The sequence below is a fragment of the Oculina patagonica genome, chromosome 9 (genome assembly GCF_052425735.1).
Source record: "Oculina patagonica isolate OP01 chromosome 9, crgOcupat, whole genome shotgun sequence".
In the NCBI taxonomy this organism is placed as follows: domain Eukaryota; kingdom Metazoa; phylum Cnidaria; class Anthozoa; order Scleractinia; family Oculinidae; genus Oculina; species Oculina patagonica.
The window spans coordinates 25,378,553-25,396,433 of NC_135766.1; the positions used below are offsets into that span (position 1 = coordinate 25,378,553).

Genomic DNA, 17,881 nt, shown 5'->3' on the forward strand with positions numbered 1-17,881 from the left:
CAAACGTTTTATCGTTTTTTCAAAAAAGTGAGATTCCAGTAACATGTACAACTGCATTTTAAAAGTTTTGGCAAATAAATTACCCAATAAATAAATGAAAAAAACAAGTAAACAAATGAATATATACAACGATCTTCGAATCGAATGTGACAACTTTTGACAAGCATGGTGCTAATTGTTACACTCCAGGCTCAAGTTGTTCGAAAGCTGGTTTTACACTAGCCCAGTATTAAAAGTTGCGAGGGTGGTTTCTCTTTTGTAAAAGTGTTTTGATTCCTTACGTTTTGTGGAGTTAAGTTTGAGATAAGTAGACGTTAAAACTGGAAGACAGAATATATAAACAGAAAAAACTCACTGAAGAGTTAAAACGTAAAATCAAACTTCACGTACATCCTGGATTAGTTCAATCGTACTTTAAACAACCCGGCCTATGTTAAAAGTTGTGCGGTTCTTGAACTTTCCTTTCCCAGGCACAAGCTAGGCTATAGGCGACTAACTGACAACAACAAAAGAAGCCTAAGTATATTACAGGAGAATGTGTCACGGCCGACCGTGGCAAATTATAAACAATTTGAAAGAACAAATGAAAGACGGGGAAGGTCTACATCTACATCTACATTGAGGGGAGTCTTGCATCAGCTACATCATTACAAGACATAAAAAAAAAATTAAAAAAAGAAGAGGGGGAGACCGTAAAAATATATAATAAAATATGTATATAATTTAAAAAGATTACTAAGAAAAAAAAATTAAAAAAAATACATATACATAAGTTAACAATTATCATACTGAAGTTTGATTTTCGAGGAACTTTAGATAACTGTTTTAGAAGACAGCTGCATGGATTACACTGCCATTGATTTTATTATTCAATCTTGCTACGAGTTTAGATATTAAAATATCACGTTTGCGCAGCACTCTCAATAACATTTCGTCGATTGGCGAAACATTCAATCATTATATCTATATAAGGGAAGGATAGCTATATTAATTAAAATTACTTTTTAAATTCCTGACAAAAGATAAAAAACAACTATGTTTCAACCAGCTGCTGTGTTGTCTTTTATCCCAAAGAATGAAATATTGTTTTGAAAAGTGTGTGTGCAATAAAGTTTACTATAATTATTATAATATTTGCCCATGCAAGAAATACACAAAACTAAATGTAGTGAACAGTTATAAATAAAAAATAAGTATATTATACTTGACTATTTAATATTAATAAAGGTCAGCATTACTCAACAAAAGCTAACAGATTTCATAAGATTGTTCACATCTGAACTGAGCTCAAGGTGAGGTAGGTCTTATAAAGCTTGACAGGGTGGAATAACTACGTTAGTGAAAAAAGTCGCTCATACAGTGCAGTTCTCAGCTATCATTGCGTAAGAAATTTTTTACGAGATGAAAATAGTTCGTGTATCAGTGATAATTTATTATCTACAGCTTTACATTTTGGCTGTAAATAGCAACAACTTGTGCTACGAGGCTGAAAGATCCCAACGAGGATATGCTCTTTTGAACACAACCTTCAGCTCCAAACCTACAGACTCATATCCTACTTGCCTTGAGTTGTGTTTAGATGATCCACGATGTATTAGTTTCAATTTTTGGTGGAGTACGAGGCAATGTGATCTGAACTCTTGGTCAAGAGAAATTTGCCAAGCCTGTTACGTGTCAGCCTCATCAACTTACATGGGCATGGCGAGATTTAAAGGTAAAACTTAAATTAGTTGGTTTAAAGAATATAAAAAATAATAAGATATAAGAACGGAGCCGAAACAAACTAAAAAGACAAACAAATCGAGCCGGAGAATCTACAAAGCGTTCACTAAGGCCGCAATAATTTTTTGATACTGAAGATGGTAAATCTTAAGCTCGGTGATAGACTGATAAAGATATAACATTTTCATTGAGCGTGGGACAAGAAAACATCTGAGTCCTCGACGGGAATTAAAGCCGTGGTCTCTCAGATACCGGTTGGTCGCTCTAACCAATGTGCTACGAGTGGGCTGGGCCATTATTATTTCTGATACTGTTTGCGACAAGGAATGTCAACGGTGAGGCACAATTTTTTCAAGAAAATATTGGTTCCCTCGTCCGCAGAGTTCCGAAAGAAAACGAGGGATCGTGTCATCGTTATTAGTTTATTCCTCGTTTCCGATGCTGATATGACTTGTTTTACCGGAACGAAAGCTCAACGACAATTATAAAAATTAGGGGAAGTGATTGAATAAATGCGTTCTCTTTGAAAGTAGAGAATTTGAATGTCTTTCTTGAATAAGAAACAAATACTAAGAATGTGAATTCAATGCAGAGAATAAAAGAAAATAAATGTTTCAATATCCCTGTTGCGATCTTTTGAAATCGAATTTAAATTCCTGAAATTTAATAACTCGAATGGAATCCTGTAGTCCTTACGGAGGAAAAATAACGAGTAAAAAATAGCAGGTGTTATTTTATGGAATTTGTGCGTAACAATTATATTTTTTGATTTTCGAATACAAGTACACGGAATTAGCAATCGATTTTCCTTTAGTGTCCTTTAATTATGCTCCTCCGTCACGTTGCCGGTAACTTTTATCTCTACGACCCTTGGAATAACTTTTGTCCAATATATTGGCCCTTATTATTGGTGAATATGGAAAGAACTGTGTTAGTCTTTTAGTATCTCAATTAAATTCCTGACAAAGAAACAAACGAGTGAATTATGTGTTCCAAGTAAACTCTTCAAAATTAATCAGTATTTGTACAAAGCTTTCTGCAAATAATCATGATTTCAAATTTTATGGAGCATTGCAGAATAAAACATTGTTTTCAAATGTTTGCAATTATTTATTTATTAATGAAACCAAGCAACGCAAAAAACTCCAATAAACAGTTATAAATAAATAATAAGAATAATAGTGTACGTTGTTAGCTATTCACTCGAAATGGTCTTTCAAAAGCTCTGTCACTGGAAAAAGCAACACGATAACTGCTTGCGTTATTCGGCGTTCGATCAAAATGTAAACGAAACTATATAAATATAAGGGAACTATGAAAATCAATTCAAGGGTTCCGAAAGAAAAATGTTAGAGAGAATCGAAAATTCACAACGAACCGAAACCGATCGGGTGTAGTTTTTTAAACTTTTCACATACTTCTGGAAAAAACCTTAGCGGTAATCGTAAAGTTCAGAATTACCGGATATCTCTTCACGGAAGCCGTCAAATATTTTTCACAATGAAATTCCAATTCTATTAACTTTTGCACAGCTTTACCACGACGTTCGGACATAACTACTCAATGTTAGCAGAAGCCGGAAAAAACTCGCCAGTTGCTTAAGAGGTTAATTAATTTTTCATCTTAACTTCTCAAACTCATCAATAATTCATCAGTTAAAACAAAACAAAAAATCATAACCGTGAAGGACGTTTAACAACAACAACAACATACAACAACAACAACAACAACAACAACAACAACAACAACAACATCCTCTTTATTTTCCTTATCACTGATAAATTAAAATTAAATTACAGAAATTATTTGGATAATTTCCAGCCTTTATTAGCATAGATTTTTAGGATTTTATTTCTTCGTTTACTCAGTAGTGTTTGTTTTGATTGAGAAGATATATCAAACACTCGAGACAGTCTTTCATCTGCTATCCAAATACCTCGAATTTCGTCAAAAATACTCCGCTGCGCGTCCTTATTTTCAATTCTCTTCTCGGTGTTTGAATATCCCGATGAAACACTGCCTCCCGTGTTTGAGACATAACGTCTTGCCATCCACGATTACTAACAGAAGTGCTACTTTTTTTTGAAGGGAAGAAAGGCACTCTGTCCACAGTACCGGGGCTGTCTTGTAAAGACATTAAAAACAGCGAGGATCTGAACACAAGTGGTACTTACTGGATTCGGCCTGCAGGCTCAGATGTCAGTTTCCAAGGATACTGTGACATGTCAGCGATCGGAAGTAAGATTTCTGTTTGAAGTGCGCGTGAGAGAAAATAAAATAAGAGAAGCGAAAATAGCATAATGCTTTATAAAAGTTGACGTACTTCTAGAAAGGTAAAATGCTGCTTTAAATTTAATCTAATTATTAATCTGCCTCGTTTCATCAAAAGGTGCCCAGTAGACTGACAGAAAGGCCTGCAACTCAATGGCACCCACTTTCCCTCTCCCTGAGGGCCCCTGGCTAGCCCAGGAGGGTGGGTGGAATACCTTCTCATTCCCGATCACAGCTGAGCTGTCACAGGGTTGCAGACAGCTGGATTCAGCTTCCAAAAAATGAATGACAATCATGGCAACAATACCATGTCATTCGTGTGACTGACGAAGTCTGTTGTAAGTGACCCAAAGCTGACTTTGCCCACCCCTCTAGCGAACTAGCCATTCAATGCCTAACCCTGGGCTCCCTAGGGCTATTACGTCTTTGACTCAGCTACCCGTCACAAGCTTCTTTTTATCTTCAAGCACTAATCCCGGAGTCCACCTTTTGTCAAATCAGGGTAGAGATAAACTCGTTCATAAATATAATATGTACGAGTATTGATCATGGATTTTTGCACGGTTATGAGAAACAATTTAATATAAGTAAATAATGAAGATGGTAAATTTCAAGCTCGGTGATAAATAGTGAAGAAATTATTCAACATGACACGAGCGTGGGACAAAGAAAAAAATCTGAGTCCCCGACGGGAATCGAACCCATGGCCTCCCAGATACCGGTTGGGCGCTCTAACCAGCTGAGCTACGAGAGACTCGTTGAGCTGGGCCATTTACTAGGCTGATATATATATATATATATATATATATATGTTTTTAAAATAAAACGATTCAAATCTGATTATGAATCTAGTCATAAAACGATAAGCTCAACTGATTGTGTTCTTTGTTATTTAGAATGGACTAGAGTCACTTACTCTTGGATTGACAGCACCCTAACAGGAGGAGCTACGCTGACCTACAGCGAGGAAAACAACGGGCTCGCCATCTCAGTTCAAATTACGTCACAAGGGTGTGGCAAGGAAGAAGAAGGCGGCGTCTTGACGTTCATCAAAGGATACTGGACTAAAATAAAATACACGCAAGTGTTCCGTAGAGAAACCGGATGTTGGAGCATCTTTGGAAATACTGGGTAATGGATTACTTAGAAAGACAGTATTACCGGCGACCTTTCGCTAGGCAAATGGCTTCAAAATCCAAGAGTAAACCACATATAGCTGGCAGAATTACAGATTCTCTAATTTACTCAGCAGGATACTGACAGAACCGTAAAACTAAAAGGCAAAGATGTATACGACAAAATTCGATGAAAATTTTGCACCTTACGCGACTCGGCTCGTGGTAACAAAATACAAGAAAATAACACGAAAAGCAAAATAATTCAAAGGAAAATCGAGCTACAAATTACCTTTGTCCAGCGACGCGGCTAATGGACTGGATAAAATCTTAAGAATCTAAACAAAACGCTTGATTTCCAACGAAACTAGCGAGATAACTTTGACTGATCTGACGATCGCAAGCACACGTGTTTCAACTGAACGCGCGCTAATTAAGCCTCTTGGGAAATTTCCCAAGGGTCTCTTGTGGCATATATTTCGCTACAGACAGTATTTTTTAACCAGAGTAAATATGTTCTTCATTTTATTCTATTCATAAGATCAGGTTCCTGTTGGCCTTCTGCGACAGATAGGGAGGCTTGCTAAGAAACCCCTAGACTTGCTAACCAACAACTGTTTTCCAAACATATCCTCTCAATTTTTCAATCTTTCAAGCCACTGTAGAATATCGCACCTAAGCATCAATAGCCTCTACATTGGCAACCTTAATAATTTTATCATGCTCTTTTCATTTCTGGCAACTATATTTGTGCTACTACCAATTATTTTGACTGACCTGGTCATGTGACCATACATGCAAAGATCCCTTTGAACCAACTGCAGTGCACTCTTGTTTTAAATCTGTTTGTTTCTGTTTTTTTTCCTCAGGTATGGTCATGAGTCAGTAAACAACGAGCTACCAGGCTTGTATCCCTTTAGTGCTGATGAAGGAGACTCCATCACAAATCAGTACTACATGGGAGGAAATTGTAAGTGAAACAAGAATTCTTTACCTCGTTACCACTGAATACGGTGAAAGCTTCCCTGTTCAGCCTTTTTTTCTTTTAAATTGGTCATGCTATACTTGATCTTATTGGGGGGAGGGGGGGGGGGGAGAAATATCTTATAACATTTCTTATATATGATATGATAAAACTAGTAGTAGTTCTCACTAAATCTGCCCCCGCATTTGTATAATTTTTTTTACAGCAATAATCTAGGATTAATGGAGTCTGTTCGATGCCTTTAGTCAATAGGCGGGGCAGCTTAGTGAGAACTATTACTAGTTACAACTTTATAATGAATCCTGGTATCGGATCTTCAATATTTTTAAAATAAAAACAATTGCGTCATCAAACGATAATCTCTATAGACTATAAAAGCAGCATCATATTTAACCTCAAACAACAATTAGTGAGAAGAGAAAATTACTCCAACCGCAGCGCATAAAAATTCCTGCTTAGTGCAGGTGTGAATACAGTGTAATTTTTTAGTGCTATGAACGAAGAAAAACAAAGGTATAAATAGGGATGACCATGAATTGCTTTTCTGTCTTTTGTAGCCCACGAATTTGAAGGCCTAACAAAACAATGTAACACCTTAGAGACGAATTTTTGGAGAAACCCCAACCCAAGCGTGAGGTACGCTACCGTTACCCTTAGAAGACAACTGACTGCAGAGAAGGCGGGGATTTTTACTGGTACTTCATGTGGCACGCCAACATTCAAGATCAAGGATATCTATTGAAAACTAACGTGAATTTGCAAGGACCACCGTGACAAAATAGAAGTACCGGATCCTCTCACTGTAGAGGATCTAATCAGCTATAACTAAATAACGAATAAAGAAAAAATTGCAAGGCCGATTGAACGGTTTGGGACTGTATTGAAATTCCAATATTTCGGAAGGCACGGCCTTCCTTCTTCAGGGTCTTACAAAGAATGACTCTAAAGGTTAAACGTTACAGATATAAAATGTGGGAAATACGATACAACGCGTAAATAACAATGGTAGAAAAACAAAAACGTTAAAATTTGAAATTTGAAAGGATAAAGAGACGTTACAACATGAAATTAAAGAAGATATACATATATAATAAGATGCTATAATATATAATATAGTGCCATTTATAGCATCTTATTATATATGTATATCTTCTTTAATTTCATGTTGTAACGTCTCTTTATCCTTTCAAATTTCAAATTTTAACGTTTTTGTTTTTCTACCATTGTTATTTACGCGTTGTATCGTATTTCCCACATTTTATATCTGTAACGTTTAACCTTTAGAGTCATTCTTTGTAAGACCCTGAAGAAGGAAGGCCGTGCCTTCCGAAATATTGGAATTTCAATACAGTCCCAAACCGTTCAATCGGCCTTGCAATTTTTTCTTTATTCGTTAAGGACATCTATGTATTGTTTTAGTTTAATCGGTTTTAAATAATGTCGGGAGCCCATCAATCCTGGTCAAATTCTTTGTTTTCACGTGACGACATAAATAAAATTACGCTTTTATCTTTCACTGGCAGTTAGACGCCCTAAATATATATCTTGTTGAAGGTTATCACCTTGATAGAATCCGTCATCTTTAAAGTAGAACATTTTGAATTTCGGAGTTTTCACGCCACACGACATCAAATGGCCTACGGCCGCGTCGGCTAAGAATCAAGCACGGATATTCCGCGCGATTTCGCAACCGCTAATTGGAAGTAAGATTGCAGGAAATACAATTCAATCTCCGACAAAAACTCCACAAACAGAAGAGAGTTCCAAGCAATTTTCTTGGTTGTACATAGCGTATATAGACATAATGTAGTTGAGTGTTTGATTTATTCATCAACAAGGAAGTATATAACACAAACAACTTGACTTTATTCAAAATGAAGCTCTCTGACACTGGACGAGCAAGATTGTCTTTTCTTGCATTTAACTAGTAGGGCTACCAAAGGCCGCCTAACCAATTACGTAAAACTACGTTGACGCATCATCAACAAGAGGGAATAATTTTCCACTGTTGCTATCAAACAAAGAAAGCACAATGTCCTTCATTTTGCATTTTACCCTTTTAAAATGAAGAGGTAAGACGTTTTTCGTCCAATACAATTTTAAGGGTTCTTAAAATCTCTCAATGTGGAGATTGATTCAATCTACGATGAGATACGGCAAACTTGCGGCTTCCTTCGTTATGTTTGTATTCTAACGACGATGACAGAACTTCGTAAGAAGTACCATCAAGAAGATTTGGCCACCCACACCAGAAAAATCTCGCGCTTACTATCTAAAGAGAAAGACGTCGATGAGCACATTACTAACATCTCTTCTTACAAGCTCTCCTTTTTTCAAAAGCTTGTGCTTTGTCGTGGTTTGAAGTTTGCCATTCCTAAGCGTGTATCCTCGATTGATGTGAAAGTTAGCTTTGAGAAAGCTTATTGGAAACTTGAGCCAAACCTATCAGAAGATCTTCGTTACCTCGCAGCGTCTACTTTACGTTCTGTGGCGTTACATTATATTCATCGTAAAGGTGTTGGTGTTGGTGGTGTTGTTGTTATGGACAAGGACGAATACTTGCGCTTACTAGCTGACGCATCCATAAATGATCTCACCAAATTTAGATCGGTCGATCCGACGAGACCGAAAAGCAGAGGAAGACCACCCAAGCACTATCACCCCCTCCTACAAAAGGAGAAGGACTTAGATTCACTTGTTCGTCGAATTCTCCCTACTGAGATTGCAGACTCTGTCCGTCCGTCTGGCTCAAGGTTAGCTCACCTTTACGGTTTACCCAAAACTCACAAGGAGAAGCTAGCTATGCGACCTATCTTCAGCTGATTCTCTTCGCGCCCAACTGAAAGATCTTGGCCACAAAATCGACAAAGTCATCCAACCTGTTTTCATTAGCCATAAGATCGAGCGAGATCTCAAAATACTCGAAGTCAAGCCGCCGGTCGTAAGCCAACAATCCCTTATTTATCATTTTAAATGTGACCTGTGCGATGCAGGTTATGTTGGTTTTACGCGCCGGCACTTGCACCAACGCGTCGATGAGCACAAGAACGCATCGTCATCAATTGGAAAACATTATCGCGAGGAACACGCTTTGGCCCCTAAGGATCTAACCAAGAATTTTTCGATTTTAAAGAAATGTAAAACGAAGTTTGATTGTCTTATTTTTGAAATGTTTTTTATCCACGAACTGAGGCCTAGTCTCAATGTACAATCTGACTCTATACGTGCGAAAGTTTTTAAATAATATTTATTTATTAGCTTTGCATGCCTTAGTTGTTTTTAGCAACTACGTTGTAAATTCTTTTTACTTACATTTTTACATATTTTTACTTCATTAATATTTCTCACACATTTTTACCTCTTTGTAGCTATATATATATCTATGCAAATTTTATTTCTTACACTTAGCTTGATAATGACCGAAGATCGGTCGAAACGTCGCTTATTTTTACCGTTAACTTTTATTGTGAAATGTTTTAAAAAACCCTTATTGATAAGGATCTTAAAAATATGGAACGAAAATTATTGTATGAAAAATCAACCAAACAAACTTGAGTGAATATAAACTTCGTTATCCCTTGCTAGACAAACTTAACTTAGACTGGGTGTGATTCATGAAAAAAAAAAGGATTTATGTATCCTGTTCCTCCTAGATTAGATGCCATGCATATAAACAAGTATGTATGTGTTGCTTTGGCAAGGCTCTGTTTGCTGGGATAATAAAAGACAAGACTACCATTTGGCAGATTTTGGCCACGGATGTGGCCGTTTATTTTTTATATCAAGGATAGAAAGCTTAAAATATGGAAACCTTTAAGTATTATCCCAGCAAAGGTGAGGGAGAACCCGCCAACCCAAACCAACAACAACAGAACGTAGGGAGCGGTGGGAGGGGAAACTTTTATTCACTCGTTGACGCCATGAGCGAAAAGGCGATGTAACCGCGCCTTCGTAACTTAAAAGCCCGCGAAAATATAACCGGAAGTGATAGTTGGCGGGAATTTCATCGGAAGCTGGTAAAGACTTACGAAACAAGCTACATAAAACCATTTATTTTTGCGAAATAAATATCCTTTATTATAATTTATTTTAAAGCGGCGTTCAATACTATATTAATTAACGGTTGCTTTTTAACACTGTTATTAGCTTACTGCCTCCCCAAATCATATTACAATTGTAGTTACCTGCTTTTTTTTTTATTTATTTTTACTTTAAAATCTAAAACAATTTAAAATACATATATTTGCGTTGCAAACTAAATTACCCAATATTTTATTAAGCATTGGTTCATAGTTGTTTTGATTGGTTATTTCCTGGTCTCACACGAGATGAATGAGCCAATCAAAGAGGTCAGCATCTGACCAAAGCAAACAAATTGCGTTTGACAAAAATAATGCTAGAAGCAGGAAAATGACGTCATAGTGTAATTCACCAATTGGTCCTTCAAGTTTGCATAACATCAATAGTTTACTATTTACATCAAGAAATTATTACACTTAGGTACACATTTTATACTAAATATTCGATATAAGAAGAATGCTATATTAAGAATGCTTAAAACACAATATTATATAAAGAACAGTTCTGTTTGTTATGCGACTTAGAGCATTGAGTTTTGTATACGTTAAATTAAATATCATCCGACGTATCGTCAAGGCAGTAAAATTTCTATTCACAATGTAACAACAAACGTTTGATTGTTACGAATATTAACTTGTCATTATTCTGAAGGCATCCAATTTCTGTCAAAACATTTGCTCATTTGTTCATTACAACAACATCTTTGGTGCTCATACACTTAAGCACGGAAGTACTCTGTGATAGAGGGTTGTTTTTGCTATTCTTAAAGCGCTGACTCTTTGGTGATCATACACTTAAGCAGTGAAGTAATCTGTGATAGGGAGTTGTACGAGTTTCAAAGTTTTTGTTGTCCGTCGTATTTAAAGGTATCAGTTTTATAGGGAGTTAAGTTACAATAAAATGGCAAACACCAGGTATCCGTTTTGTTAGTGCTGATTGCTTTATTAACAGTTTAATGCCCGGTCGGTTGCTCGGTCGCTCGGTCGCTCGGTCGCTCGGTCGCTCAGTCAATCAAGTGCGCCCGCCCGCCCGTCAGAATGTTCATTCATGGTCACATTAATCAACCACCTGATCAACCAATAACGTTATAATCATCGATCTCTCAAGCCAGAAAAGCATAATTAATCATTTCATTCAATTTTATTATTTATTGCAAGGTATACATTCACTGTTATAAACAATGCAAACATTAATTAATTTATTAAAGTCATGCAGAGGAAAATACACGTTTCAAGAAACCGACACTTAACACTATTTTCCATATCATGAAGCCACTAGAAGTATTTACTTCTCCCCCTGCATCGCAGGTTACTTCCTGGCAATTTTGTCATCTTTCCTCAGCATTTTGCTGGTACCCACTAAGTATCTTTGCCAAGAATAAAACACAAAGACCTCCGTTTAGAACTCGAACCCAGGAGACTCAGAATCCAGCGTCCAGTGTTCTAACAATTAGGTCACCAATATCCAACATTATCACTTTATCGCAAAGTTTCTTACTAAATGTAACTGCGGCTATATTCCCCTTTGTTCAGCTACTTAATGTTCACAATAACAGTATTTCAATAAACCAACTGTAAAAATATATAATAAAGAAGCTAGCATAGACATAGCGTATTATCATGATTAAACGGGTTTTGGGGATAGGGATGAGAGGGGTGGGGAGAGCATTATTTAAAATTAGCTAGGACCCAAATAATTTGATGTTAAATTAATATGAAATATATATATATATATAAGAATACCTGTAATTCCCTTAAAAATAAATGCTATCCACTTTCAAAATTGTTTGAGAAGGTCGAATATACTCATTTTTATATAGCAACCTTGTTTCAATCGCCCTCTCGTAAGGCCTTCTCGCAAACAGTGATTGGTTTATAACCCGAACCCTCACAGTCCGCATCATTCCACTTGTTTATCCAGTATTTCGTAGACACCAACATCTCGCAGCACAATTCGCGACCATTGGCGTTGTTTGGTTCCTCTGGGGCCCAATAAGTGTAGCCTTCCAAGGGGCTCCCGTCCACCCATTGAAACTGACCCTTAGCATGCAGCCTCCTCAGCCCCAACCACATCTGCACTTGCCCCAGTTTTTTCTCCTCGAGATAATCCTAGGATTGAGAAGTGACATATGGCGTCATGGATACCGCTGTCAATAATAATAATAATTAACAATTATTCTTTGAAATCGAGGTGAATAGCGGTAGAATATTTATCAAGCAGCAAAGCGTCGAGGTAAAGATTCTACCGCTATTCGCCGAAATTTCAAAGAATGATTGTTTCAGTATATACACATGCGGTGGTCTTAACAACCAGCGATCTCAACATTTTTAGAAAAAAAATTCATCTAAAGTCGATGTTTTTACCTCTTCGAAAATAGCAAATCTATTCAATCTTCGATTAAGTCCTTGTCACAAGCTAGCAAAATGGTCCTTTAACACCATTCAAACGAGCAATCTCAATCAAAAATTAGACCTGCTTGCAAAACATTTTGACTGTTGGATACAAGCTTTTGAAGCTCACTTGAAATTGAAACTTGAAAGAGCAGTTGGCGAAAGATCTACCTGAAAATTTGTATTATATAAGGTGTGCAGAATTGTGCAGAAAACTGAATGTTTTCTTGCACAAAGACGCTCGATAAGACTAAAATTTCTAATTATTTGCAGTTGTAATTATACAAAGGCAGTACATTCTCCTAAGTTATTTTACGACCCTGAGTGTTGGTCCGGTCTGGGGTTCAAATCCTCTACTTCCCGCTCAGCATTCTAACGCTCTACTAACTGAGCTTACTAGGTTACCAGGCGGCGGTTAAATATTCAATGAACATCCCACGACAACCTGCTACCCTCTCAGTAGTGCCGTCAGAACATTAATTTCTGACTGATTCATTCAGTCACTCAAAATAAATTACATTTTCTGTCGATGCCGGCTGGGCTGAGAGCAACAAGCAAGTAAGCAACATGTTTTCGTTGCTCGAGTTGTGTGGACATTGTACATGTGCTGCTAATTGCGAAATATGTGGTCTTCCCCTGTTTTAAAAAACACATCAGGCCAAATTTCGTAGCTAGCCTTTTCTGTATTCTTAGTATTTTCGATTGAGAAACGCTGGCGAAACGCCAGTTTACGCCGGCCAATTCGTTTCTGTTTGGATCACGCATTATTTACTTCGTAGGGAGTAAATAATGCACATTATCCAGAGATAGCGAGCCAATCTCATTGATAGAGCTGCCATTTACCATCTACCACTTTCCCAGTTGAGAGCAGTTAGTTTAAAGAACTGTACAGCAACGTTTGATTTTTAAGTGTGCCGGAGGGTAAATTTCAGCCGAATTCTCTGATTCTTTTTTCCTCCTTAAAGTGCCCCTATAATAATTTTTTTTCATTTCCTTGCAATTTCTTATACAATTAGACTTTCTTACTCATCTTGGCAAATTTCAATGCATTACGAACATCAAAAGTCATTTTATTTTAACATTTTTACTGACAATTTATCAACCTTGTTCCAAGGATTTGTTGCGAATGGGAAAAGTGACTTCAAAGGTTCAAACAGCATAGAAATAGCACGACGAACAAGTCCAAAGATTTTGCTGCTTTTCAGGTGATTTTCAATACTTTTTGTTATAATTTCAAACTGTGAGGTATCTTTGAGCCTTTGACGTCACTTATTAGAATTCTCATTTCCAGCAAAAGAGAACACGAGCTTGAAGTTGAAATAGGGTGTCATTGACATAGAGCAGTTTTCAATTCAAGTGTCGTAAAACCGAAACCAAAGTAATCACTCTATCCAATCATAAAGAATGCAGGAAATTCAGTAAACCAGGGGGGGGGGGGGGGGAAGGTGTCTCTAAGGAAAATGTTGGTTCAATCATCACTGCCAGTATGACGTCACGCTTCGCATGAGTGATATTAAAGATGGCGGGCAAGCGTCAATCAAGAAACGAGTCAAGAATGTGGCATTTTACTTAGCCTGCGTGGCCGGCGTTCAAAGGGGAAGGAGAAGGGGAGTTCGAGCGTGAGGTGCGAGGAGAGAGCGCGAAGCGCGATCGGAGAAGGGAGAAGGGGAACGCCTGCCCTGACGCTATTGTTTTTTTCATACCGCCTCTAAAGTACGTGACATCTGCTTGCCCTCTGTTTTACGTCTGGCTGTCAAAATTATCCAATCTGATTGGTGCCGATTTTCGCGGGAAATAAAACCCTTCACCGTTCGAATTGCCTATCTAATTTCTTTTCTTCTCGTCTTGTTGTCAGAAATATGTCAAAACAAAATCTTTTCATGGTAGATCATCTCAGATGTATCTTTCTTGCACCCTTCAACTGCGGATTTGTTACGAAAGTTGCCGTTCTGAGACTGAGAGAACGTTTATTTCCCGGGTTTATTTCAATCAAGCAGCGTTTCCGGTGTTCAAGTTTATGGCGTCGGGTTCCAACCGGCCGTGACCAAAACAACTTTATAATTCACAGCGTGTAGCGCTTACCGGCTGCTATAACGTGTTATAATTTCTTTGCAAATTCAGTAGTTTGATACCAAATCCTACAACAGCCAATTTCTTTCAAAGAATCAACCGCTTCGCAGAAAAATCGCTCATAACATTCGCCATTGGATTCATCTGCATTGAATGAAAGTTGAGAACAGACCACAGCCATCAAATTAATCGATTGAATGACATACATCTGACTGATCAGAACAATCAATTTTCACACTCTATAAATTCTGACCAATCACGATTTTTGCGTCCAGAATCTGGACGTAAAAAACGACAAAAACAATAGCGTCAGGGCAGGCGTTCCCCTTCCCCCCTTCCCCGATCGCGCTTCGCGCTCTCTCCTCGCACCTCGCGCTTCGCGCTCGAACTCCCCTTCTCCTTCCCCTTTGAACGCCGGCCACGCAGGCTACATTTTACTCCGTTACCTTCCTTCCTTTACTCAAGTCAATAATGCAGAGATGTTAGCGAATGCAACCGTCTCTCTTCTGCTATTTTTTTGGTAGATAAGACGTTATATTCATTTTTTAAATCAACAGAAACACCTTCGTAAAGTGTAGAATGATCGATGAAATCTGTAAACAGGTCGAGCTTTCGAGGGTCTTTGCACAGCGAATTTAATTTTTATTGTAACAGAAATAAGAGGTTTGGCACAGGATGTACGGTTCTTGATGTACGTGCAGTATCAGACTTTCAGCGTTCGTGGATCTTCATGTCTTTCCCCTTAAAGGTGAAAATCGGAGCAATCAAGAGGAAAAAGGCGCTACACGATAATTCCAGTTGGTCACCCATCCATGTATTAAACTCGCCCGGCAGGACTTAACTTTAGCCAGGTCGGATGGAGCCTGCGCTTTCATTGGGTATTATAGAAAAACAACACAGAATAACTTTACTTAAGTCTTTATTAATCGGTAATATTTTACTAATTGTCTTGCGGCAGCGAATTTGAACTCATGTCTATTTCACACAACACGTTTTTCCTCGTTCAAAGCACAATGAAAGCGCTTGCTCAATTCAAGCTGGCCAAGTTAAGGCTTGCCGGGCGGGGTTAACTCTTGGATGGGTGCCCGACTCGAAATACTCCGTGTTGTAAGCTTTTCTTTTTATTTTTTTTTTTCAGGAGGTATGCAATTAATGAAATTTAAGAGTCGTCACGGCAAGGAAAGCCACAAAATACAACAGAACTGCACAGATACCAACAGTAGTATATTATAATAAGCCAATGAATGTGAATAAAAATATATGGAAAAATAATTTTACATGAGATCGCGCAGCAGCGATCGGCGTTGTTGACATGTTCTGGATAAAAATTATACCTTTGCACTCGAACGGAAAGACATGAAGTTTGGCTAACTCAGGCGACACGGAAGGCAACGGAGATTAATCGTTAATATTCAAGGAGTAAAACCTCCTATTATGAAGCGGATTTGAGAAAAATGTTTGGGTGAAAACGTGGATGTATTTGATGGACTTCGCTTGACCCGAAAGCAAAATGGCGGTCCCGCCTATTGTCCCGTTCAAGAGTTAAAAATAATAACCAAATTACAGGAAAACGGGCGCTAAAAACCAGAAACAGATCATTCACACAGAAAGTTAAGGCATCAAACTTAACTACTGGGAAAGAATTAGCGAACAATAGCGATATAAGCACTAATGATAAGCCTTTCTGGACCTCTGCTGTGGCGTACTCGCGATTTAATCCCGCTCATCTGACCAAACCGAGGAAATCGCTCGCTCGTGACGTCATACTGGCAGTGATGAGTCGGTCACGAATAAACAACTGAAAACAATAGAGACACCTTCCCCTCCCTGCAGTAAACCAATTAAAACTCGAAGTAAATGCATGTAGCCGGCTCAAAGTGCAGGTAAACGTGCGCAAGCGAGTTACGATTGCTTTTGGTTTTACTTCTGTTTGGCTGAGAAAGTGGCGCGAGATTTTTAAACCAATAACTGAGCGTAGTAATGCCAAACTAAAGAAAACGCGAATTACTTTCGACACTCAAGTTAAAACCGCTCTCAAGACGCGAACAAAATCAATGGTCATTAATTAATTCATTTATTGTCGCGTTGTTGATTTTCTTTTTGTGTTCAATTTGAGGGCTGCTATGTACACAAGTCACTCGCTCGCAAGCTTGTGCAATTTTTTTGCCCTTACTTAAGAGCGGCCGTCGGCAAATATCGCCTGGAGGAGTACAATTTGAAAAATATCGAAAAATCTAGGTCTAGTGGAACTACTTCTTAAAATACTTTACTGAAGATCAATCATTTTTTTCTGTTACACTAACGTCGACAATGACGGTTTGAAAGCTTTCGCAATGGGGGAATACAACACATGATCGTAGCACCGGGTCATGAACCAAGTAATTTTTTTCCTCTCAATTTTGCCATTTTTTGCCATACCCAAATCAGCAAAAGTAATTCTCGTGAGGTGGAAAGTCTACCAATTAAACTGGTAACCCTATTCAGACCGAGCTTTTTTGGATCTCTTTTTGATCTTTCAGACCGGGGGTGGGGCGGATTCCGCCCCCCCCCCCCCCTCCTCACCCTTTCGTAACTTAAGCTTGCTTCCAAAATATTTAAGCAATAGTAATGAAACTAGGAAGAAAAACTAGTATGTCCAAAAATCTATCATTTGATATTCATCAAATGGGATGATGACGTCACATCACGTGCCATCTTGCATGCCTAATTTTGGATTTCAAAATTTTTCCAAAACGTCAAAAAAATTACTAAAAGAACTCAAAATCAATAAAACAGTGCAAAGAACCTAAAAAGGTGAAAATAATTGCATTGGAGTTAATTTTCATTAATAGCAACCCAAACGTTACACATTTTGGAGAAGCATGTCTGTTAAAATGCCGCTGCTATGGTAACGTCAAGTTCTTGACAGAGCAACCTATGCTATCAAATTATTCCCAGATAACTTTAGATAAACTCGGAAAATTTGGCAGCAATTAGTTGAAGCATGAAAAGCCCTTTAAAGTTAACTCGTGCAATTTCCCCCGGTCTGGATAAGGTTAAGCAATATGTGTTCTTTCCAGTGATATATTAATTGTTTGACTTGGCCTTTTTGTTTACTTTTGGTACTTTTTTAAGTCATGTCTTGTATTCACCCGATCATTACGAGAGCTTACAAAAACTCATCGTCGCCGATCACGAAAGAGGGAAATCTGATTGAGCTTAAAGTATTTTTTATTTTAAAAATAGTTTCACTAGACCTACTCTCAGGC

The 17,881-nt window shown here is 37.8% G+C and overlaps 2 protein-coding genes across 2 annotated transcripts in view; one reads left to right on the forward strand and one right to left on the reverse strand.

The window, feature by feature from the left end:
- The first annotated feature begins 1,346 nt into the window (after positions 1–1,346).
- LOC144666730 (uncharacterized) lies at positions 1,347–7,154 on the forward strand. Its single transcript, XM_078528110.1, has 5 exons — positions 1,347–1,714; positions 3,811–3,960; positions 4,890–5,124; positions 5,978–6,078; positions 6,651–7,154. Exons 1-5 carry the CDS (start codon positions 1,402–1,404, stop codon positions 6,833–6,835), a joined length of 984 nt encoding a protein of 327 aa, XP_078384236.1. The 5' UTR covers positions 1,347–1,401; the 3' UTR covers positions 6,836–7,154.
- Positions 7,155–11,294: 4,140 nt separating this feature from the next.
- The window catches only part of LOC144665065 (uncharacterized), a gene marked incomplete at its 5' end in the record, with an annotated part of 30,385 nt that continues 23,798 nt past the window's right edge, over positions 11,295–17,881 (reverse strand). The window contains 1 exon segment of the mRNA XM_078526242.1: positions 11,295–12,281. Within this exon segment, the coding sequence (XP_078382368.1) occupies positions 12,003–12,281 (279 nt within the window).

What these genes read in the sequence shown, in the direction of transcription:
- LOC144666730 (XM_078528110.1), top strand. Translation starts at nt 1,402, where the DNA reads ATGAAAATAGTTCGTGTATCAGTGATAATTTATTATCTACAGCTTTAC. An exon ending in TGACATGTCAGCGATCGGAA is followed by an intron (nt 3,961 to 4,889) that starts GTAAGATTTCTG and finishes TTTGTTATTTAG; the next exon opens with AATGGACTAGAGTCACTTAC. An exon ending in AGCATCTTTGGAAATACTGG is followed by an intron (nt 5,125 to 5,977) that starts GTAATGGATTAC and finishes TTTTTTCCTCAG; the next exon opens with GTATGGTCATGAGTCAGTAA.